Source organism: Rattus norvegicus, chromosome 10, assembly GCF_036323735.1.
Source record: "Rattus norvegicus strain BN/NHsdMcwi chromosome 10, GRCr8, whole genome shotgun sequence".
Taxonomy (NCBI): domain Eukaryota; kingdom Metazoa; phylum Chordata; class Mammalia; order Rodentia; family Muridae; genus Rattus; species Rattus norvegicus.
This window is the reverse complement of record NC_086028.1, coordinates 52,470,524-52,493,270: the sequence shown is the minus strand read 5'-3', so window position 1 is coordinate 52,493,270 and position 22,747 is coordinate 52,470,524. Positions and strand designations below refer to the sequence as shown.

The following is a 22,747-nucleotide window of genomic DNA, read 5'->3' as shown; positions in this document are numbered from 1 at the left end:
CCATTCTAACTTCCTTACACTTGGAGCAGCTACAGTTTCCCCTGCCCCAGTCTTGGCATTTTCTGTGTAATCTGTCTGGAAGGGCTCAGTCCCCAAACACTGCTCTCTTGCTTTCTTCAGATCTCTGCTGGAATATATTCACATTAGAGAGGCGTTCTGTGACTGCTCTCAATAAAATGCAGCTGTGTCTGTCAACCTTTAGATTTCTCGCTTACACCGCTTAACCCTAACCCATCACATGGCATGGCTGCTCATGTGTTGGCTACCTTTTTGTCCTTATAGAGTATACATTCTCTGAGGGCTGTTCATTCTCTACAACTCCCACAGAATTTAGAATGGTGCCCGGCACATGGTAAATCTAGAGTCATTAAATGTAAATGGATGAGTCTTTCTGGAGAGACACCCTCAGAAAGACACTTTCACAGATGTGTACCCTCAGAGAGGCTTCCTCAGAGAGGGATTTCCTTAGTAATTTGTAGCAATCCAGACATATTTATTAAAACAGGATTTGGCCAGGCATACCTGTACTCCCAGTACTCCCAGCAGAGAGGCTCAGGCAAGGAGATCTTAAGTTCAAATCCAGCCTGGGCATCATAGAAAGACCCTATCTCAAACTAAAAGCCTCATTGGAGCATATTGTGTGGGAAGGAACTTGAGAGTTGAAGTAGGAGAAGGGCTTCTGTGTGGTAGTGAGGTTCAGCATGTTGAATATTCTTGTGTTCATTAGTGTGGGTCAATTTGACACCAATGGGAGTCATCTGGGAAGAGGGACCTCAACTGAGGAATGCCTCCGTCCAGTTGGCTTGAGGGAAAGCCCGTGAATGGCTCTGGGTTGTTTAAGAGCATGTTGGTGGTCCTGGGGTGTTTAAGAAAGTAGATAGAGTAAGCCATGAAGAGAAAGCTGGTAAGCAGGTTTCCTCCATGGTCTCTACTTCAGTTCCTGCATCCCTTCCTTAAGCTCCTGCCCTGGCTTCCCTCACTGGTGAACTGTAAACTCTAAGCCAAACAAACCCTTTCCTCCCCAGGTTGTCGGTGTTTAATTGTGGCGGCAGGAAGTGAACTGAGGTAACTCTACATAGCCATATATGACAATTTAAGAAAGAGTTAGATAAGAACTGGCTTTGCCAGCAAACAATTTAGCAAGTAAAACAGGGAGCCTGGTTTAATTTATCAATGAGTTGTGGTTTTTATTCAGTCAGCAGTGGGAGAAAAGTAAACACAGAGAGGCAAGTGACCCAGCAAGCGACCCAAGGCAGCACATTCTGTGCTTTCCTTCAGCCACTTGGCGGCCTCCTCAAGATGCGTTTACTCTGCACTGATTTTGGTGTGAACCTCGCGGCTCTTCACCCGCAGCTTGTTGACCTGGGACTCGGCGATGTCTGCCCGCTCCTCGGCTTCCTCCAGCTCGTGCTGCAGCTTGCGGAACTTGGCCAGGTTGACGTTGGATTGTTCCTCCTGAGAACAGACAAGAGTTCTGGCAGTTAGATGCTGTGGGCCTCGCTCTGTTTGTTACCAGGTCAGATTATTCCACAATTGTATTCCCTTCTCATGTGGTGCTGGTCATGTCTGACCTCCAGTCTCAACCCAATTTGTAACTTTAGTGACAATTTTGACTTGAAGGAAGGAAAGGAGAAATTGCTTTCCAATGGAAGAGACCAGCTTTTTGTCAAACCTTCTTACCACCTCCCTGCTTTTTTATGTGTGCAAGTGTTTAGCCTGCATATACACACATACATATGCATGCATATATACATATACATATACATACATATACATATACATACATATACATATACATACATACATATATATACATATATATATGTGTGTGTGTGTGTATATATATATATATATATATATATATATATATATATATATATATATATATATATGCTTGTGCAACATATTCAGGCAGTGCCAAGTGACTTGGAGGACCTTGGAGGTCTTTTAAGCAGTGACTCCCTTCCCCTGGAAATGTAGTTACATATGGTTGTGAGCCACTGTGTGAGTGATGGGAATTGAACCTGCCTTCTCTGGAAGAGCAGCCAGTGCTTTTGACCACTGGTCCATCTCTCCCTCGCCTTGCTTACTTTTCTGATGTGGCTCTTGGGTAGAGGGGAAGAAGAGGCCCAGGTGCCCCAGAGACCTCGATAAGCAAAGGTTTACACTGCAATAGCTTGGAAAGGCCACTAACCATTGTTTCCCTGTGCGTTTTAAGACTAATGCAGAGAAGGGAAGAAGTGGATCTAAGACAAAAGTTGCCTGCCTTTGTGTTCTGTTACTCTTCGTGCCTTCTACTACTAAAAGAATGGGAGTAGGCCCGGCAGGGGAAAGCAGAGCTGGCTAGCCTTCCAGCAGCCTTTCTTTGTTGTTTGGTACTGCAGAACGCAGGGCCTCACACCACTAGCTGTTCCTCTCGTATCTCCTCATGTTCTGGTTGCAGCGATACACACACAGCAAGGAAAGAAAGCCTTACCTACAGAGTGAGTCAACAAGTCAGTCGAGGGAGGAAGGCCATCAATATGTGTCGTTTAGGAGCACATGATTTGTGTATGCTGAGGGACATGAATTGTTCAAGCTGGCATTTGTGTTTCTGTTGTGTGATTCTTGCTATCAATTAAGGCCAGGTATTGGGAGCTTTCTTTTTACCTGGTCCTTCCTGCCTAATAATATTTAAATATCTCCTCTTGAACCCTATTCTGTGATTAGCATGGGGCGCGCTATTTGTAAGATCACAACCCTCATTAAATATGTGAATGGTAGATTCTTACTGTGTGTCTTTCTTCCTTTACACACATGGTTTAAAAAAAAAACAAAACAAAAACCAAACCAAACCAAAACAAATTTTCTCTCCCAACAGAACTCTGCTTCTTCCTACACAACCTCAGAGATACTCACAGCCTCCTCTGCTTGTCTCTTGTAAGATTTCACCTTCGCCTGTAATTTATCCACCAGGTCCTGCAGCCTCAGCACGTTCTTGCGGTCCTCCTCGGTCTGAAAGTTTGATTTAAAAAAAAAAGATACGCATTCAATCCAAAGAAACACGTCTGCCTCTGGTGCTAAAATTAGTCACTAGTGTGCCAGACAGGGGACTTTGGGGTAAACTTGACAAGCCATGCTCTGAACAGTGGTCATGCTTGTTAAATGTGTATGCTGTCCCGTTAAAGAATTCTATACATCTGCTCTAGTTCTTACCCTCCTATTCTGGGAGAGGCCACACTAAGACTACCATCTAGTTTACTTTGCTTTAATACCTATTTAATTCTTTTCTCTCTAATGCTGCCTTCCCTCCCTTCCTTTTTCCCCTTTCTCTTCTCTTTCCCTTTCCTCCTTCCTTCCTGTTAGCGGGAATCAAGCTCATGTCTGCCCCATTCTATGTCGCTTTGTAATCATCCTAGCTTGGTGGATGCTTGGAAGCAGGAACTCTGTCTTTTGTCCTTTACATACGTGCACGTTTGCAAGTGCCACCTAAGGAGTCATGAGGGTTTTCCTTTCCCTTTGGGCAAGATACCTGCACGTTCTAGAAGCTATTCCTCTCACCTGGTAGGTAAGTTCCTTTACTCTTCTTTCGTGCTTCCTTAACCCTTTAACGGCCTCAGCATTACGTTTCTGTTCATTCTCAACCTCTCCTTCAAGTTCACGTACCTGGAACCAAGAAAGAAAGACGTATCTACAGTCAGTGTTGGGGGGGGGGTTAGCCTAGGGTCAACTACAGGTATTGAGCAGGTTGTTCCTGATCCCAGGACAAGAAGAGGGTGTCCTCTTGATCTTCCCAGATTTAGGACTACAGACACCCACCCTGGCCTCCAGTTTCTGGATCTGCTTCTTGCCGCCCTTCAGCGCCAGCTGCTCAGCCTCGTCCAGACGGTGCTGCAGGTCCTTCACCGTCTGCTCCAGGTTCTTCTTCATCCGCTCCAGGTGGGCGCTGGTGTCCTGCTCCTTCTTCAGCTCCTCCGCCATCATGGCGGCCTGAGAGGAAAATAAATCAAGGAAATAATGAGCCCTGGTGGTGGCAAGGCAGCACAGGTGGGAGGAGGATAATGTGTATGGTGCTCACGTCAGTAATGGCTTTCTTGGCCTTCTCTTCTGCATTGCGTGACTCTTGAATTACTTCCTCCACTTCACTCTGCAGCTGTGAAACATCATTTTCCAACTTCTTTTTGGTGTTGATGAGGCTCGTGTTCTGTTAAGAAAAAATGGTAGGAATTTATAACTCTTCCAGGTTTCTCACTTGGGGTTTACAGTTGTTCTATTTTAGTCTAACCCAGCTTTTACTAATGTGAACTATTCTGTTTGGCACAAACTTGCAGTCAGTTGCATGGCTGGAACCTGTGTCCTTGTACTCAGTCCTTTACTGCCTATCTGACTTACATAGGAGGACCTGCGACATTTTAAGAGTGCTTGCATTGACAGGGTATGATGGTACATGCTTGTCATTCCAGTAGTCCAGAGGCTAAGGCAGGCAGATCATGAATTGAGGGCCAGCCTGTGTTACATGGGAAGATCCTGCCTCGAGACAGCAACAATGGATGCCCATTATTAGTAGTCATCTCACCTTTGTTCTTTTCACTTGTTTTATTTATAGTATTATCTGCTTAAAAGGTTGGGAATAGTAGGGTTTGTTTTATTTTGTTTTGTTTTTATGTGTGTGAGAACGTATGATGCCTGAAGTCTCTCAAAAGAACTATGTAGGTGAACACAGTGGTGCAGAGAGGGAGAGGAGGGCTTGTCCACTGTGTGTGTGCACGTGAGGACGGGGCGGTGGGGGAGGATTCTGAATTTGTATTATGAAAAAGTTTTCTTAAATTTTCAACACAGTATTCTTGAGGGAAGGAAAACTCCCTCAGCACGTATTAGAAATCCTGGAGCGTGGTTATTTTAGTGTCACAGAGATCTTATGAGGAACTGCTACGACATTTAATGCCTGGGCAAGAAGGGATGGCGCTAAGTGCTCTGAGAGGCAACAGAACAGTGACCACTGTGCAGTAGTCACTCTGACAGTGACCGTGATAAGTGCCGCATGTGATGTGTTTCAGTTTGGAGTCGAAGGCATGCTTACCCAGGGTTATTCTTCATGGCTTTATTACCCCCCAAAGTCTACCCTTATGTCTAAATCTACAAAGCCCTCTTGGTAGAAAAATCCAGAAAAGACAAGTAGGAATGCACAATAAGGTGACCCAGAGCCCTCTCATTGCTCCAGTGGTGGTTTAGATACAGCTCCATCCTTGGCTGCATGTTCGTCCCTACACTAGATTCCTCCCCTGGCAGTGCACCAGCATGGGGCTCACCTGGGTGTGGAGGAGCTGCACGCGCTCACTGGCGTCCAGCAGCTCCTGCTCTGCAATCTTCCTGCTCCTCTCCGTCTGCTCCAGAGTGGCCCGCAGCTCCTCGATCTCAGCCTGCAGCAGGTTGGCTCTGCGCTCCACGATCGCCAACTGCTCCTTCAGGTCCTCCTGGCCCCGGAGAGCGTCATCCAGGTGCAACTGGGTGTCCTGTCAGTTAAACAAATATTTTCAAGACTCTGAAGAGGATCTGAACACCTAGGGGAGGAGCTGGAGGAGTGCATTGGTGTTGGGGACAGGAGATGACTTGCCTGTCATGTGTCTGAGCTCAAGAATGATGGGTGCGTTTGTCTAGAGTGGGAGCAAATTATCAAGGGACAGAGTCCTGTTCTTTCTCCGCCTTTAACTTATTATCTGTCACATGCCAGTCACTATCCCTTATCAATTACAGGGCATTTTTTAACTACCCTACACAGTGCTTGGCATCTGCTCTCTCATTTGATCCTCACAGCTATCCATGAGATAAGAAACTTATTTTTACTATAAGAAGTAACAGGCCCAAGAAGTTAAATGACTTCCTTTAAGTCAAAATGACAAAACCAAGCCCCAACCTCAGGCCTGTTTTGTGTAAAGCCTGTATATTCTAGACCTTGTCATTTCTTATCTTTCAGCTTCTGTTGGTTCTCCTACATAGGATGCCTGTAGATGCTTATGCTCTAAGCACAGTGTGAGCGAGAGTAAACACTTTCTCCTTAAGTTGTTCTTCGCTAACACAGCAGTGGGTGAAAGGAGCTAGGAGCTTACGAAGTAATTGTGAGAACAGCAGGCAGGTTGTTCTGTAACTCATCTAAGAGGTGGATGCCTGTCTACCTTGAGGATGCCTTGGGTGTTCCTGTAGTTCCTCAAGCTCTCGGCAGCCAAGCGGTTGGCGTGGTTCAGCTGGATTTCCATCTCATTGAGGTCGCCCTCCATCTTCTTCTTGACTCTCAGAGCGTCGTTCCTGCTCCTGATCTCGGCGTCCAGCGTGCTCTGCATCGTCTCCACGACTCGAATGTGGTTTCTCTTCAGCTGGTCGATCTCCTCATCCTTCTCAGCAATCTTCCTGTCGATCTCAGACTTGACTTGGTTCAGCTCCAGCTGGATGCGCAGGATCTTTCCCTCCTCGTGCTCCAGAGATGCCTTAAGGGAAGAGTGATCGGTCATCACTGAGCAGGAGAGAACTCACGTGGTCGGAGTCTGCTCCGAGCGTGTGAGGCAAACTCTTATTGCCGTCGTCTTGTTGAAATTTAAAGCTAATGTAGTTGTCCTAAGAACCTGTGTAGTGAATCATTTTTTTCGGTTGTTTATCCAGTCAGATTTTATAGGACAGTTCTGTAGTAAAAGTACTGTGCAGTGTCTAAAGATTCATGACATGCTAACAGATTAATTTTACATATAGTATAAACATGCTACATATATACATGTAATGTTTCACAAACTACAGTCTTCATGTATGATATATTAATCTGGCATAGAAACCATCAGGTATAAAATAGTTTTTCCCCAGTTACTTGCTATAATGTGTACTTGCTAAACTATGTGTAGGCAATGTATCAAAACAAAGCTTCCCATTGCCCCTTACAGGCAACTATTTTAATGTGGAACAATTTTTTCTACTATTTTTAAGGCAGAATTTCTTGCTTTGTGTCTCAGGATGGCCTTGGGCTTTATTCATGGTCTTTCTACTTCCCTATTTCTATCTATTTTTCTACCTATTTTTATCTAATCAAAGTTTTATATGCAAATATGTATCTTGTTTTTTGGTTGTGAGCCTAGCCTTTAATGGCTGAGCCATCTCTCCAGTGTGTCTTGCTTTTTAAAAGCAAACATTTGTGTCTAACATAAATCTTTTCCCACATTAATCATACTTTTTGGTCATTTTTCACTTTATTTAATAAATAATTGACAGACAGAACATGAAGGTCAGAGAATAATCTGTGGGAGTTTCTTCTCTCCTCCTGCCTGTGGATTCTGAAGATTGGATAGAGGGCATAAGGACTGGTGGAGAGTGCCTTAAACTCCTGAGCCATTTTTATGGGCTTCTTCAGGTCTTTTAAGGTGTGATTTTACTATAAAGCTCTGGCTGACCTGAGTCTTACTATGTAGATCAATCTGGCCTCAAATTTGGACTATTCCTCCTGTCTCTACCCCCAAGTGCTGGGATTTCAGGTGTGTGTAACCTCTCCTGACTTATAACCATACTTAATTGTTAATTGGGACTCTACCATTCTAGTTTGTTTCCTTTTTGTATTGGACATATTTGTCTTAAAGTTTCTTGTGGTAAATCCTAAGAAAGTGAATGGATGGGTTCATTTGCATTTTTCTTAAACTTATTTTTATTTTATTCGTGTGCACACGAGTTTGTGTGGATGTATGTCATGTTTCTGCAGGAGCTCTTGGAAGCCAGAAGAAGGTATCGGATCCACAGGAGTTAGAGTTACAGGTGGTTGTGAGAGCCACCAGATGTGGGTACTGGGAACTGCACTCAGGTCCTCCTGAAGAGCAATACAAGCTCTTAACATGTGAGACATCAATCCAGCACCAGTACTGACATTATGAAGGCTTTTGATAGGATCGCCTAATTGCCCTGTGCACAAATGCCCCAAATTTAAATTTAAATCTGCTGCATAATAATGTATTCAACTCATGATACCATTACTCAGCTTGATACATTTGTTAATGTTTGTCTGCTATTTCCCCCCACAGCATAGCAACATGTACCTCTGCTTCCTCTAAAGCAGCCTGGATCTCACACTTCTCTTGTTCCACTTGCTTCTTTATTTTCTCCAGCTCGTGGATATGCTTCCCTCCCTCTGCAATCTGCTCGGTCAGGTCAGAAATCTCCTCTGTGGAAGAACAGATGAAAGGAAGCGGTTGAAATGATGGCAGCAAGGGAGCATCCGGCCAGGACTGAGCAGGGTCAGGATGGTCACCCAGACTCACGCTGTAGATTCTTGTTCTCTCTCCTTAGCGTCTCCAGTTGATCCAGAGACTCCTCATAGGCGTTCTTCACCTTGAACAGCTCTGTGCTGAGAGTACGGGACTCCTTCTGGCAGGACTCAAGCTCAGCCTGAGTTTCCTCATACTTCTGTCTCCATTCCGATAGAACCTGAAAAGGCCATAGATGGTCAGCTGGGACAAAGAGGAGAAAGACCTAATAGAGTTTTCATGAAGGTCAAGCAGGTTAGATCACCTTGTCGAAGTTTCTCTGCTTCTTGTCCAGGGCAGCACACGCGGCGTTGGTCCTCTCTACGTCCAGCATGAGGTCCTCCACCTCATTCTGCAGCCGCTGCTTTGTCTTCTCCAGGGAAGCACACTTGGCGTTCACAGCTTCTACGTGCTCCTCAGCCGCCTGCAGACGCTGAGCCAGCTTCTTCCTGAGGAGTTAGCCAAATTGTCAAGACCCAGCCAAAGGTAGGAACAGAACAATAACTGGATAATCCCTCCTGCCATCCTGCCCTAGGCTGGCAAACCCATCTGCCTCTCAGCAGTGATCACCACACTTCATTCTAGACTGGTAAGCTGGAATTTTCCAAAAAGGCAGATAATTGGGCTCAGTAAAGTCCTTGGAATTTTACTGGATTCCCACAGGCTGCTGTCAGTGCTAGGTGCCTTCATCTATCAATGGCTCTGGGCTTATAGAACTTCTGTTTGGGAATGACTGTGAAAACCATCAGCTAGGACAACATTGTTGATTGGTTTATATATCCCCTCTTAAGCCCATGTTTGTTACCTCAGACTTTTCTGGTTCCTTTTATGGCCCCCCCAACACAGAGAGAATAGCTAATTGGTTTATATCATGTATGCTTGGATGTCAAACTAGAGAACACAATTGCCAGACAAATCCGGACAATCCATGCACATGCAAAGGCAAATTTGATTTTCATTTGAGTGGTCCATAATCTTGCTTCATTCCCATTGGTGTGCCAAGGCCACATCCCTAAGACACAGATGACCCCTTTAAACTTGACGCCCAGGAAGGTGTATTTGAAGGTGGCCTCTGTCTGCCGAGACTAGAGCTTTATCTTATTCAGACCCATCCTAGACACTCCGTATAGCTTAGGGAACTCGATTGTGATTTTCAAGAGGAATGCTTGGTCCATGCAGAGCTTAAGAAGATGAACTCTGTAACCAGAACCTCTGGTTCCAACACCAGCTATTCCTCTAAATAAGTCTGTAACCTCAGGTTAGGTTAACTTAAAACAAAAATAGCGACCTAATACTGCTGTGCTGCTAAATGAGCGCATGGATGTCTAACATTTGACACAGGTACATAGAGGAATATAAACTCGTCTTCCCTTCAGCTCCTGAATCAACCTCTATGTGGTTAAAAGAAACTGCACTCCATAAATGTCAGCTACTGATATTTTCATGTCACTAGAGCAAGACCCCCATGGCTTCTTGTGGGTCTTGCTGCATTAGGGAGCACACAGATAGTAACTATGTCCTCTTAAGTTCACATCCATACTTGGCCTCCTCCAGCTCCTCCGTGCGCTGGATGGCATCCGTCTCATATTTGGTCCTCCACTGGGCCACCTCGCTGTTGGCCTTGGACAGCGCCCTCTGCAGCTCGGCTTTGCCTTCCTGCTCCTCCTCGTACTGTTCCCGAAGCAGGTCACAGTCGTGGCGGGAGGACTGCAGGGCGTGGGCCAGCGCGTTCTTGGCCTGTGGAAATGATAGTCCAGTGATTTGAATTTGTATATTCTCTAAGACTTAACTCACACACCTCAAGTAGCTATAAATGGGCCTTCTCAGACTTGGTTTGTTAAGATCTCTGGTAAAACTCACCTTGGTTTCTTCCTCGAGCTGTCGCTTCAGCTCCTCAATCTGCTGGGTGGATGCCTGTTTGCTCCTTGACAACTGAGAGACTAAAGCATCTTTCTCATCCAGCTGTCGGGAATACTCTCCTAAGGACAGCAGAAGCAGGAGAACTCATGGTTTAGCATTAAGCTGTGTGCACTTGTATACATTTCGGTTCATCTCTAAGCATTGTTATAGAAATGGACATTAACAAAAGAAATAAAAGTCAGAAATGCAGCTCAGTGAGCACAAGTGTCGTGGTAACTTTGCTTCCGTAACAGATTTCTCTACTTAACTTTGCTTCCCCACACCTTCACGGCCTGCTCTGAAAAGTTCCGATGGCTTGTTGATCTTCCTCTTAAATGAGAGTGTTACTGCATAGTCAGAACCCACTTTGTGCAGTGTAGGCTGAGGGGAGCCCGGGAAGGAGTCTACCTGCTTCTGTCTGCAGGCGTGCTCTCTGTGCAGTCAGCTCATTGATGAGCCGCTGCTGCTCCTCCTCCTTGCTCTTCAGCTCGCTCACCTGGTCCTCCAGAGTGCGGCACATCTTCTCAAGGTTTCCCTAAGGATCACACGGTAAGGGATAATCAGACACTGACTATGAATATAGGCAAGAAAGGAAGAAAAAGAAAGAAAGATGAAAGGAGAGAACAAATAAAATTTAATCCCATTTTTAAAGTAATTAAGATGTTTTAATATTAAAAGAAAAAGATATATTTTTTAAATATATGAGATACGAGTAGATAGTTATATCACTGTCGTTTGGCATATGCCAGAATTTAACATACATGTTATATTCATTATTGGGGAAAAGCCACAGATCCCAATAATGTCGACACTCACTTAAGTGGATTTTGAAGTTATACTAGTGGGTTACTTTGGAACTTTAGAAAATTTAGGAAATGAAATTATGGGAATACAGTAGGGCAGGACATACTTGAATACTGCCATGAAAGGCCTGCAAACCACATTTGATACCAAGAATAATGGGTGCTGTTTTTCTGGATCAATGCCTTCTCTAGAGGCAGTGTTAGGTACCTTGGCTTTGGCGATGGCCTCTGCATTACTGCTAAGGTCGTCGATCTCCATCTTCAGCTCGCTCTTCTCCTTCTCCAGCTTCTGCTTCACCCGCTGCAGGTTGTCGATCTGCTCCCCGAGCTCCGCCATACTGTCCGCGTGCTTCTTCCGAAGAGCGGCTGATGTGGCTTCATGCTGCAGGGTGGCCTCCTCCAGGTCCCTGCGAAGCTTCTGGAACTCCGTTTCCCGCTTCTTATTCAACTCCACCTGAGCAGATGTGGCCCCGCCGGCTTCTTCCAGCCTCTCGCTGATCTCCTCCAGTTCCCGGGAGAGGTCAGAGCGCTGCTTCTCTGCTTTGGCCCTGGAGGCCCGCTCTGCCTCGATTTCCTCCTCCAGCTCCTCGATGCGGGCCTGGAAATCAAACACGTACATTAACACATTTCAATTTTAGTATTATTTTTTGGTGCATAGAAAAAACAAAAAAAAAGAAAAAAGAAAGGTGAGGGTCTAATCGTCCATGCCTTCTATCACAGACCTCAGGATGCTGAGACAGGAGGAACGTGAGTGTGAGGTCAACCTAGGCTAGATAATGTAGCCCTGTCACAAAATACCAAAATGAATGAATGAACGAATGGATGCATGAGAGAGAGAGAGAGAGAGAGAGAGAGAGAGAGAGAGAGAGAGAGAGAGAGTAGATTCACCTGCAGCTCTTTGATCTTCTTCTGCAACTGGATTTCCACAGCTTGTTCATCTTCAATTTTGCTTATTAGATTGCTGATTTCAAACTCCTTCCTTTAGACAGAATAGCAGACACATGAATATGCAAATTATCTGAAAGATGACATTATATAGAATTCTCTCTAGAGCTCCTACTTTTTGAGTTTCTCATCCAGCTGCTGTTTGTCATTTTCTATGTCCATTGTGGACTCTTGGGCCAGTTTCAGGTCCCCCTCCAGTTTCCTCTTGGCTCTTTCCAGATCCATCCTCAGCTTCTTTTCTTGCTCTAGCGATCCTTCAAGCTGATGATAGAAGAGAAAGCCATTAAAATCGAAATTCACTTAAAGAAATGTTTCAGGAGGGCATTTGAAACATGCTCACATCATCCACTTGCTGTTCGAGCTTGGTTTTGGCTTTGGTCAGGGTGTTGACTTTGTCCTCCTCTGCCTGCAGGTCATCCAGGGTCTGCTGGTGGGCCTCCTGCAAGGCCTTCTTCTCCTTGGTCAGCTTGGCGATGGTTTCGTCCAGGCCCGCCATCTCCTCTGTGAGGTTTTTCACCTTAGGAAGCAAACACACTTTGCATTAAATATTATGTCTTAATAGTTTAGGTTTTATGTTTTACTTCTTAATTAAAATGAGTCATAAGCCGCCCATGTTGATATTCCACACCTTGTTCTCCGTGGCGTGCTTCTCCTTCTCAACCTTGGCCAGTGTCAGCTCAAGGTCATCGATGTCCTTCTTCAGCTCTGAGCACTCGTCCTCCAGCTTCCTCTTCTTGGCTGTGAGCTCGGCATTGATCTCCTCCTCATCCTCCGCTCTCTCAGTCACCTCTTTGATTTTGGCCTCCAGCTGGATTTTGTTTTTAATCAATTGTTCACACCTTTCCTCAGCATCAGCCAAGCTGTCTGCTTCCTGTGAATTCATTAAGACACTTAGTCTGTCACTTGTTTTGAAACTTGCTTATTTGGGGCAAAAAAAAAAGGTGTTCATCTGAATTCTGTTGAATTTTTCAGCATGGACATAAGTTCACCTTGAATTGAGAATTAGATTTGGCTTAGAGATATGCAACTAATTAGGAAATGAGAGTAGATGTTTAGAAGCAAAGGAATCTTCATAAGGATTGGGCTGGAGAAGGTGGTGGCAGTAGAATTGTGTGTAGAAAAGAGAAAAGATTTGCAGGTAGGGCAGTAAGGAGCCTGGATTGTCCTCAAAGATCCATAGGTGTTGTCTAGGGCAAGTTGCTCCCCATCTCAATTCTCAGTTTTTCACATATAAATAATTTCTGAGAGCTATTTAGTTGTAATAGTCAAAGATGTTGATTTAGTGACATCGCTTAGTTTTAATTTCAATCGTTTTATCAATTCAAGTTGTCAAGTAAGATTTTGAAAAAGAAGAAAAGTAAAAAGTAAACGAAATCCTTTCTCCACATAGCATTTTTAATTCATTCAAATGTTTATGATGGTCCCTAACACTATAATTGCTTGAAGTTTCCATTTCTATTTAAAGAATTGCTTATTATCTTCAAAATGAAATCCAAAATATATACGAACAAACAACTCAGAGAAATTATGCAGCTACATAAAAAATTTATAAGTAACTAATTAACGGGCTCAAAAATTCACCCACTAACTTGCTAGATGCCTCTGCCCTGGGGATTTCTCTAGCTTCTCGGTGGGTGTGTGTTTTATCGTTAAGTGTTTAAACTGGATGCGGCTGAGGACTCCTCGGGTACCTGTTCTCTAATAGTGATTGATACACTCGGTGTATATTTACTCTGACTGGTCAATCATGGGAAGAGATGGAGGGGATCTAGTCTCAGGCATTTGGAAAACCGTCCTTCCCACAATGTCTTCCTACCACTTCCTAGCCCTGGCTGTCTTGGAACTCTCTATGTAGACCCTCTGACCTTAAACTCACAGAGAATCTGCCTGCGTCTGCTACCCTAGTACTAATTATCTTGTCTTGTATGACAGTCTTATGCACTCAGATTTTCTAAATAGAACCATCCTTGTGGATTTTGTCTTATTTATTTATTTATTTATTTATTTATTTATTTATTTATTTGGGTTTTTTTGTTTGTTTTCTGGCATTTTGCTGAGAACTAAACCCAGAATTTTTAGCACGTGGGGAAGTGCTGTACCGTGGGCTGCACCTCCAGCACTGCCCCACTCCCCTTTATACTTTCTACTTTGAGACAAAAAATCTCACTCCATTGCCGAGGCTGAAATTGGCTTTGGACTTGTTTTCTAGTCCAGGTGGGCCCGTGGGATCCTCCTGACTCAACTTTTGAAATAGCTAGTGTTAAAGGCCCTGTACTAGTAGTTTTAGCAAAGTTATATTTTTAAGGCTGGGACAATGCAACCAAGCCAAAGATGTAAAATATTTGAGTGAGACTTGGGAATTTAGCTTTAAACTACTTGCTTCAAAGTTGTGAATCCTCCCGTTCCCCTGTGTAATGTAAATGTAATTGTAACTCTCCTCCTCAACACACTATTGAAAGGAAATTAAACTAACAAAATAAATCCCCCCCTTCAAAAGACTGTTTTTCCTCAAGAAAAGTCCCATGTTGTAAGCGACAGTCTCTCAAAGTCCAGGAAGTGACCCCTGCAGCATGGTGATAAGACATGGTCAGGACGGAGCACTCACAGATTGAACCTGGAGCTGCAGGTCGTTCTTCTCTTTGAGAAGCGTGACCATTTTCTCCTCCAGCTCCTTCCTCTTTGCCTCCGACTTGGCGAGCTCGTCCTTGGTTTTCTGGAACTCCTCCTTCATGGTGGCCATCTCCTTCTCGGTCTCAGCGCTCTTCAGCAGGGGCTTGATCTTGAAGAAGAGTTTCATCCAGGGCCAGTGCTTGACGTTCATGAAGGCGCGGATGTTGTACTGGATGCAGAAGATGGACTCCCTGGAATGTGAGGAAAGCTGGTGTAATTATTCCACTGGCAGCAGTGTGATTGAGATTTATTGCAGACACAATGGCTTTCCTGTCCTGACACATGTTCATCCTAACAATCAGAGATAGAGTCTATCGTCTTCAGAGTATTGCTACTCTGCTAATATGAATGCTAGTCATACAGAGCAATTGAGTGTCCTCAGCTCCTGCCGAGCTGGAAAGGATGTGCTGAGTGTGGAGGGCACCGACTATACCCTCTGAGAGACTCTTGCCACAGAAAGAGCAGACACATGTGGGAGGAGTTGCTAGGAGGACATGGCCATTGTAATCAGATAGTGCTGTCCTGCTGTTGCCACATAGCCGTGAGCTTCGACGTGAGGGGCCATAGGCTGAAGGATTCACCTCACCTCAGCCCGGCCACTCTTTCCTTCAAACCGTTCCTGGTTCCTGTTTTGATCACTGCTGAATCAGCCACTCTTCTCCTGTTGGTGTCTTCAGGTAATATGCTGGCTTTTCTAAATTCTCTGAATAGCTTAGTCTTGTCTGCATAAGTTCATTAACATTTGGGGACATTTTCAGCAGCAAGTAAGCTCCAAAGTTGTTTAATTTAAATTTAAAAAAATCAAAATGGTAAGATTGGTACAGTGCTTCAATGATAGCAATGGGCTGGCAATGTTTGGGTGGCTTAAGTTTATTACCAGGCAGGTTTTATTTCTATTGGTTCAGTTGCTAGGAAATCCAACTCTGAGAAGACAGATATCATGACACAAGCTATGATGGATGGGAAAAAAACCCCCAAACTCTTATTATGCCAACCTTAAAAATCCAGGTGAACAAAATTAGTAAAATGTGTGCAGGGCTAGAGCAATGCATAAAAATGTCGTGTAGATAAGTTGGAGGATGTTAGCTTTGGAAAGAAGAAAAGGGACTTCTCACTAGGTAGATTTGGGTGAGTGGACAATGTCAATTCAGACATGAGAATAAATGGTAAGTGAACTGTTTAGCATGGCTGGGAAAGGCTGCACGGTTAGCTGTGAAAGATACGGTGGGGAATAGAACCTTGACAGCCAAGCGAAGCAGCCTGGATTTGATGTAGAATTTCATGGGGATCTGGGAATGGAGATGTGGGGTGATGAAAACTGCTTGCTGCAGGATGTTTCTGTGCGTGAGACGGGTGGGGTGGCAGAGCAGAGGTCAAGAGAGGAATTCTGGGAAGTCTAACCTGAAGGGTGACACTAAGGTTATGTGTTGTAGGGATGAGAGCTCATACTAATCTCGGATTGAGAGGACAGTGAATGAGGAAAACTGGTGGACAGTCCCTAGGGTGTGGGGTACAAGGTGTGGGGTGACCTTGTGATCCTCAAGAGTGTCCACAGCTGTTACCTTCTCAGCAGCATTTTCTGGTACTCGACTCTCATTAGGTATCCCCTACAGACCGCCTGTGTTCTTGTTATAATCTGGGCCAGCTTTTCATCTCTCATTTCTTCCAGGAGACCCAGGAGACCAGCTTTGAAGAAAACCTGGAGGAACAGAAAGTCACAGGTCATCCCCACACTTGGGCTATGGATCCATGGGTCAGGGATACAGGAGTCTCAGCCATACCTTGGTGTGTCCAAATTTATACTGAGTGTGATCAATATCAATAGAGCCCAGAAGCTTCTCAGAGGCCTTCTTGCTGTCGATGAACTGTCCCTCTGGAATAGCACTTGCATTTAACACCTTGTATCTGTACACATAAACACAAAAGGAATGGTCAGACAGGCATAGTCACTTGCCCAACTGCCACCAAATAGAAGCAGCTGTTTGACAGATATTAGAGATCTAATGATCTACTGATAAACATTCATAGCATTTAGTGTCATTTGACAAAGGGGACTGACCTCTGCTTAAAGTCCCCATACAGAATCCTGCTGGGGAACCCCTTCCTGCAGATGCGGATGCCTTCCAGCACCCCGTTACACCTCAGCTGGTGCAGGACCAGTTCGTGCTCCATGGCACCTGCACACAGAGAAAATTAGTTAAGCCCTGGGTAGTGAATTTTCAGCTTGAGCCTACTTTGTTATTAATGCTTTGGGTCTTACCGGGAGTTTTCGTTTCGTTGGGAATGATACACCGTACAAAGTGAGGGTGTGTACTTCTTAGGTTGGTCATCAGTTTATTTAAGTTTTCCTAGAAAGTGAGACAGAAGAGTTGTGAGAAAGTCGTGTTTTAAGTTTCTTTTTCTTCCTTTGCTTTTTTTCCCTGTTTGGTAAAAGTCATATAGCACACTCTTAGCTACTGGCTATAAGCATATGAAGCTATAACTTCTGTCAGTTGTTTTGAAGGCTTTCAGTAGTTAACCTGCTTAAAACGTCAGAAGGACAAAGTGCTGGGAAGAAATGCAGATCACGAAGGTGTCCATTATAGCACCTAGGTCCAGACAGCATGATCAGCAACCTCCATACACTGGTGACATTCTCAGACAGCATCAGAAGACTGACCACAGGCTGTCTCTGCCACTAGGCTGACTATGTCCCATCCTCTGTCTCCCTGGCCCTCCTGTGGAAATAGTTCAGATGACCTCTGTGGCCTCTCCTGTCTTCAGCACTAATAATGCTCACAGTGGCTGGCAAGTTCCAGTGAAAACCCAGCTTAGCAATCATTCCAACCATTAGCATTCTGATAATTTCATGTTCTGTTTACGGAAGCGTGTAAAAGTGTGAGTCAATGTAATTCTATGTGGTTGGATCTTAGGTGCTTGAAAACATTTTCCACCTAGAGTATATGGGGGAGGGGGAGTGACACAGAGTGTGTCGCTCAGCTGTAAAGAACATGCATGGAGACATCTCTCACATATGCTTTTCCCACGCATCTCAGCCACTAGGAAATCAAAACGAATAGCATGAAGATCTAAGCCTGAAAATGCCTTTACAGACAAGTGTACAAAGAAACCTTCCATTTTGTTGGTTAATGTAGATCATAGTGAGATGGGAAAAGGATAAGACCAGATTTTCTGCTTAGGTCAAAGGTTATTGGTCACATCTGTTTTGAAAGCAATGAGGCATCAGAATCCTCACAAGCAGTCTTAGACTAGACACCTTACATGTGTCCCTATTAGCAAGAGCCATGCTATGGAAGAGTTATAATTGCACTATGGGACTGTTCAAGTATGTGATGGAAAAGCTCCACTATTCTGTAGCTGTAGTATTATTCTTTGATGGTTTAGCCATCCATTTAGATCCCTAGGCTGTTTTAGTGACTTCTGTCTGTTCCATCCATCCCAGGGGGAGAATGTGTTTGGGTGGGAGAATGTTCTAAAGAATACATATTCGTTTTCAAAGGAAACTTAAATCCTGGCAAGGTGGCCCATGCCGGGAATCTAGCACCCAGGAGCCTGATGTACTAAGTTCACAAGTTCAAGGTCAGTTTGAGCCACATGGGAGGATACTGTCCCAAAGAGAACAAAGGAAGTCTCAAGTCTTCTTAAGTAGTACTTAGTGGGATTGGGACACAACCCCCATAGGGATAATCACATTGAGATTCAGAAGTGCTTCCTTAAAAGGCACACTTATTGTTAGTATTTATTCACATGCTTGTGTGTGTGTGTGTGTGTGTGTGTGTGTGTGTGTGTGTGTGTGTGTGAGAGAGAGAGAGAGAGAGAGAGAGAGAGAGAGAGAGGAGAGAGAGAGAGATATGTTGGCATTCCTGAATTCAGCAGGCAACCATAAGGAATAAAGAATAGAGCTCTCACCCCTACCCACGTATTGCTTTAGATCTATCCCGATGAGTGAATATTGAATGTGATTCCTATCACCATCCCATTCCCTGCTAATTTATTCTAAGTCTCATAGATATAATACATAGAAATTGAATATATTTTTTCCAATTTAAATGTATACTTTACCCTGAAAAGGGCTGACACGGTTTGGAAAGAAGAGCCCTTCTTCTTAGCTCCTTTCTTTGCACCACCATCTGAGATAAAAAGAAAACCCATCAATAACGTATGCTCCCTGGGGTCAGAGGGGTGTAGGAATATTCTGAGGGGAGAGTTTGATTTGGATAGAGGGCACCAAAGTACCTGCTTCAGCACTGGCGTATGTGGAAAAGAGGCTGGCCAGAGTTTTCATTGCTGACTTCTGGTACAGCCCCACCACGGTGTCATTCAAAGGGTCCTTGTTCTTGTCCAGCCAACCAGTGATGTTGTAGTCCACGGTGCCCGCATAGTGAATGAGGGAGAAGTGGGCCTCCGCCTTGCCTTTGGTAGGCTTGGGCTTCTGGAAGTTGTTGGATTTTCCCAGGTGCTGGTCATACAGCTTGTTCTTGAAGGAGGTGTCTGTCGCCTTGGGGAACATGCACTCCTCTTCCAGGATGGAGAAGATACCCAGTGGCTGAATTCAGAAAAGTAGACTTCTATAAACCTCGCTTTTCTCAATGGATGCAGATATAATGGCCGTCTTTTGAATTATGAGCATTCCCGGTTAAATAAAAGTAGAGTAAGTTGGGTTCTGAGCTCAAAGAGTCCCTTTCTTATCTCTAGAATGGCCTTCCCATCAGTCAATTTGTAGCATTAGGTTCAGCTAAAAGGATGGGCGAACACTAATTCCATGGAGTTTATGGGTAATTTGTTAAATACTTTTTATTATCATACTTTCCCCTGTTAAATGAATTAAAATTGTTGTCAATGTTTCATTTTACTTCAAAAAAGATGTACCAGAAACTGAGAAACTGGCTTTGGGGGTAAGAGTAATTGTAAGAACACACGTAAAAGCAAGGCATGGATGGTCACACACATACCTGTAACTTTACTGTTGTGAGGCAGATAGGAGCTCACCAGCCTAGTGAGAGATCCTCTCTCAAGAGAGTAAGGCAGAGTGTGATAGAGTATAAGACACCTGGCATCCTTCTCTGGCGTTCACATGTGCACAGGTGATATGTTTGCTCGTGTTTGAGCATGAGCATGTGTGTGCACACACACTTCTGTCTGAGAATAATATTGACTCCATGTACAGTGACAGAAATACAAATAACCCAAACATTACTTAAGATATTTTAGATATTTAGTCTCCTTTAGTATAATTATTAAGCAGCACAAGCAATTTGACTTCTTGATTTCAGATGTACTAGCTATATCGTCTGCACATCAGTTTCTTATTTAGAAAAAGATGTTTATTTCTTTTTCTATCCTGGACTCTAATAGAGGCAGATTAGAACCAGCAAGGGCGGTTGAGTGAGGACAACTGTCCCAGATGTAGTATTCACATGTGCCTTTAAATGGGGTCTGAGCTAATGTTGGAACAAAATGGGGAGAAACTAAATGGAGACAACACCTTCCAAATCCTTCTCATGTAAAAGTTGTAAAAAGGAAATGAGTGACTGCTCTTCCAATATGTTTAGCTTTCAAGTGATGGGAAGGATGGTGATCCTTTCTAGAATTCTTTAAGAAATCTGAGATTCATCCTCATAACCAGAACCTTCCACCAAATTCACACAAACCTTCTCGATGAGCTCGATGCAGGCCGCCAGGTCCATCCCGAAGTCGATGAAGGTCCACTCGATGCCTTCCTTCTTGTACTCCTCCTGCTCCAGCACGAACATGTGGTGGTTGAAAAACTGTTGCAGTTTCTCGTTGGTGAAGTTGATGCACAGCTGCTCCAGGCTGTTGAACTACACAGAGCAGTAGAGATTTCCGGGGTTAAGTGGATATTTGCAGGAGTAAAATCTGTTAATGAAAATATTCTTATGGAAAATAATATGAATAGAGTGGCGAGGTTAAACATTAAGTATTTAAGCTAATTGTTCAACACTCCCAAGGAGAGATGCCTTTCCTGTGAACTCTGGGCATTCTGTGGGTATTCAGATACTAATTACACTGCAATTTTCCTTTCTTCCTTCCATCGTTTTTATCTCTACTTCATTCCTTCTCTCCTTTCTCTCCTTCCTTCTCTCTTTCATTTCCTTCCCCCCTCCTCCTTTCTTTCTTCCTCCTAACCTTCCCCCTTCCTTTCTTTTTTGAGACAGAGTTTCACTAGGTAACTCTGGCTGTCCTTCAATTCACTATATAAACCAGGCTGACTTTGAACTCACAGAGATCTATCTGCCTGTTTTTGTTTCTTGAGTGTTGGAAATATAGGTATGCACCGCTATGCTTGAAAATCACATTTTATTTTCCTACCTGTTTTCCTACCTATCTACTACACTACAGTCCTAACAGAATCTACTTGCCTTTCACCTGTAAGAATGCAGAGACAAGAATGTATGTCAAGGTAGGACTGTGGCTCTGTGCCTTATGGTTCTGATGTAAGACAGAAGGGGAAAGTGGCTTCTTCTTAGAAAAGCTTATTAATAGAGATGCTAATCTCTCTTCTCTAATTCTAGGAAAGTTCATACTTTTACCTTTGGCTGTCATGTTTTTAAGGAGAGTTTGTTAAGACACTTGATGTATAAAATGAAATGGACAGTTAGTTTCTCTTCTGTTGATATCAGATATCCTCACTTGTCTGATCCATGAAAATAGAGATCTGGTGCAGTACAGAAGTTGAAGACTTTACCCAGGGTAAAGCTGAAGTCTGACAGTGAAATAGTTTATATAAGGTAAACCTGGAAGAGGCGAGGCCAACACCTATGGCTGGTCTCCTACCTTTGGACTCCCTCCCTTTCATGCCCAGGTCAATGCAAGATGCCTTGTGTATGTATCAAATGCTCAGATAGATCTTATCTTGCCTTTGTGTCATATGCCCATCAAATCTTTAGCACATGTTTGATTTTCCTTGCATATCAATTTCTGCTATAACAACAACAACAACAACAACAACAATTGTAACATTAACTTCTCTCTCTTGGAAGTTAAATGAGGCAACATTTTAAAGTTTCTAGAATAGTATTAAAAATACACTGACTGCTCAATAAATTTAGCTGTTATTGTTTTCTGTTTCCTCGTAGGTATTATAAGGCTAACCCTTGTACTAGATCCAGTGTTGGAGCAAGCAATATGTACAGTATGAATGATTGTCACTTAATACTTTGAAGTTCAAAGTTGTGTCCTCATTTCATATTAATATGAAGACAACTCACGTCAAAGATCTCAAAGCCAGCGATGTCCAAGACCCCGATGAAGTACTGCCTGGGCTGCTTGGTGTCCAGCTGCTGGTTGATGCGGGTGACCATCCACAGGAACATCTTCTCATAGACAGCTTTAGCCAGGGCGCCCACTGCATTATACACCTTTGCAGACATAGCAACGTTGGTTAATGTTATTAAGCTGGGTCATGTAGGCCCCAGTGTGGGATTTATGGGGGATACGTGCTTACCTGTTGCACCGTCTGGCCTTTGGTGACGTACTCATTGCCAACCTTGACCCTGGGGTAGCAGAGGGCTTTGAGCAGGTCAGCAGAGTTCAGAGACTGGAGGTAGGCAGCCTTGTCAGCCACTGGGGTGACACAAATCAAGAAATGTTTAACAATGGGCATCCTTCTTAGCCTCATCCCTTTGTCTTTTTCCTATCTAGTTACTCTGTTATTTGGGTTTAAAAAAAAACCTTTAAACCATGTCACAAAAAGTCACATGAGGTTCTTTGTGTGTATATTAAGGTACTTGGTAGTTACTAAATGGCTGGTCACTTTTACTGGCTTTTAATGACTTGTTGAAAGTAGGATTTGAGAATAATTTCATTAACCATAAGGAACAGTGTTTATCGTGACGTTCTGTTCAAGGTTTAAGACATAATCCCTCCCTTTGAGACATCAGGTATTGCTGGAAGGATAAGATAAGTAAGTTGTCACACTCACCATTAGGGATGGTAAAAGGCAGGGATGGACTCTTTCCCTGGGTCTACCTTTCTAGATTTGACCTGACCTGATCAAAGAACCTACTTCTTTATGTATAAAAAGCAAGGGGTAACTAAAGTGGGTGACCCTCTCCACCAGTATATCTAGACACATACAGTATGTGCCATGCTATATGTCAGAGTGAAAAGGAACATCTGGAGAAGACCGAGGGAGATGGGGAAGGAGGAAGGAGTGTTTTG

The 22,747-nt window shown here is 43.9% G+C and overlaps 1 protein-coding gene across 1 annotated transcript in view; it reads right to left on the bottom strand.

The window, feature by feature from the left end:
- Nucleotides 1–1,165: 1,165 nt before the first annotated feature.
- Nucleotides 1,166–22,747, bottom strand: part of Myh8 (myosin heavy chain 8) — a 29,597-nt gene continuing 8,015 nt past the window's right edge. The window contains exons 12-39 of the mRNA NM_001100485.1: nt 22,032–22,150; nt 21,796–21,945; nt 20,218–20,388; nt 18,803–19,112; nt 18,629–18,696; nt 16,827–16,914; nt 16,626–16,743; nt 16,348–16,471; nt 16,129–16,265; nt 14,502–14,757; nt 12,525–12,767; nt 12,237–12,413; nt 12,012–12,157; nt 11,840–11,930; nt 11,160–11,549; nt 10,557–10,683; nt 10,110–10,228; nt 9,790–9,986; nt 8,515–8,698; nt 8,265–8,430; nt 8,043–8,167; nt 6,153–6,461; nt 5,289–5,492; nt 4,058–4,183; nt 3,799–3,969; nt 3,541–3,645; nt 2,899–2,994; nt 1,166–1,455 (exon numbers count right to left, since the gene is read on the bottom strand). Coding sequence (NP_001093955.1) covers nt 1,306–1,455; nt 2,899–2,994; nt 3,541–3,645; nt 3,799–3,969; nt 4,058–4,183; nt 5,289–5,492; nt 6,153–6,461; nt 8,043–8,167; nt 8,265–8,430; nt 8,515–8,698; nt 9,790–9,986; nt 10,110–10,228; nt 10,557–10,683; nt 11,160–11,549; nt 11,840–11,930; nt 12,012–12,157; nt 12,237–12,413; nt 12,525–12,767; nt 14,502–14,757; nt 16,129–16,265; nt 16,348–16,471; nt 16,626–16,743; nt 16,827–16,914; nt 18,629–18,696; nt 18,803–19,112; nt 20,218–20,388; nt 21,796–21,945; nt 22,032–22,150 — 4,667 coding nt within the window. The 3' untranslated portion in view covers nt 1,166–1,305. The remainder of the gene's footprint in view (nt 1,456–2,898; nt 2,995–3,540; nt 3,646–3,798; nt 3,970–4,057; nt 4,184–5,288; nt 5,493–6,152; nt 6,462–8,042; nt 8,168–8,264; nt 8,431–8,514; nt 8,699–9,789; nt 9,987–10,109; nt 10,229–10,556; nt 10,684–11,159; nt 11,550–11,839; nt 11,931–12,011; nt 12,158–12,236; nt 12,414–12,524; nt 12,768–14,501; nt 14,758–16,128; nt 16,266–16,347; nt 16,472–16,625; nt 16,744–16,826; nt 16,915–18,628; nt 18,697–18,802; nt 19,113–20,217; nt 20,389–21,795; nt 21,946–22,031; nt 22,151–22,747) is intronic.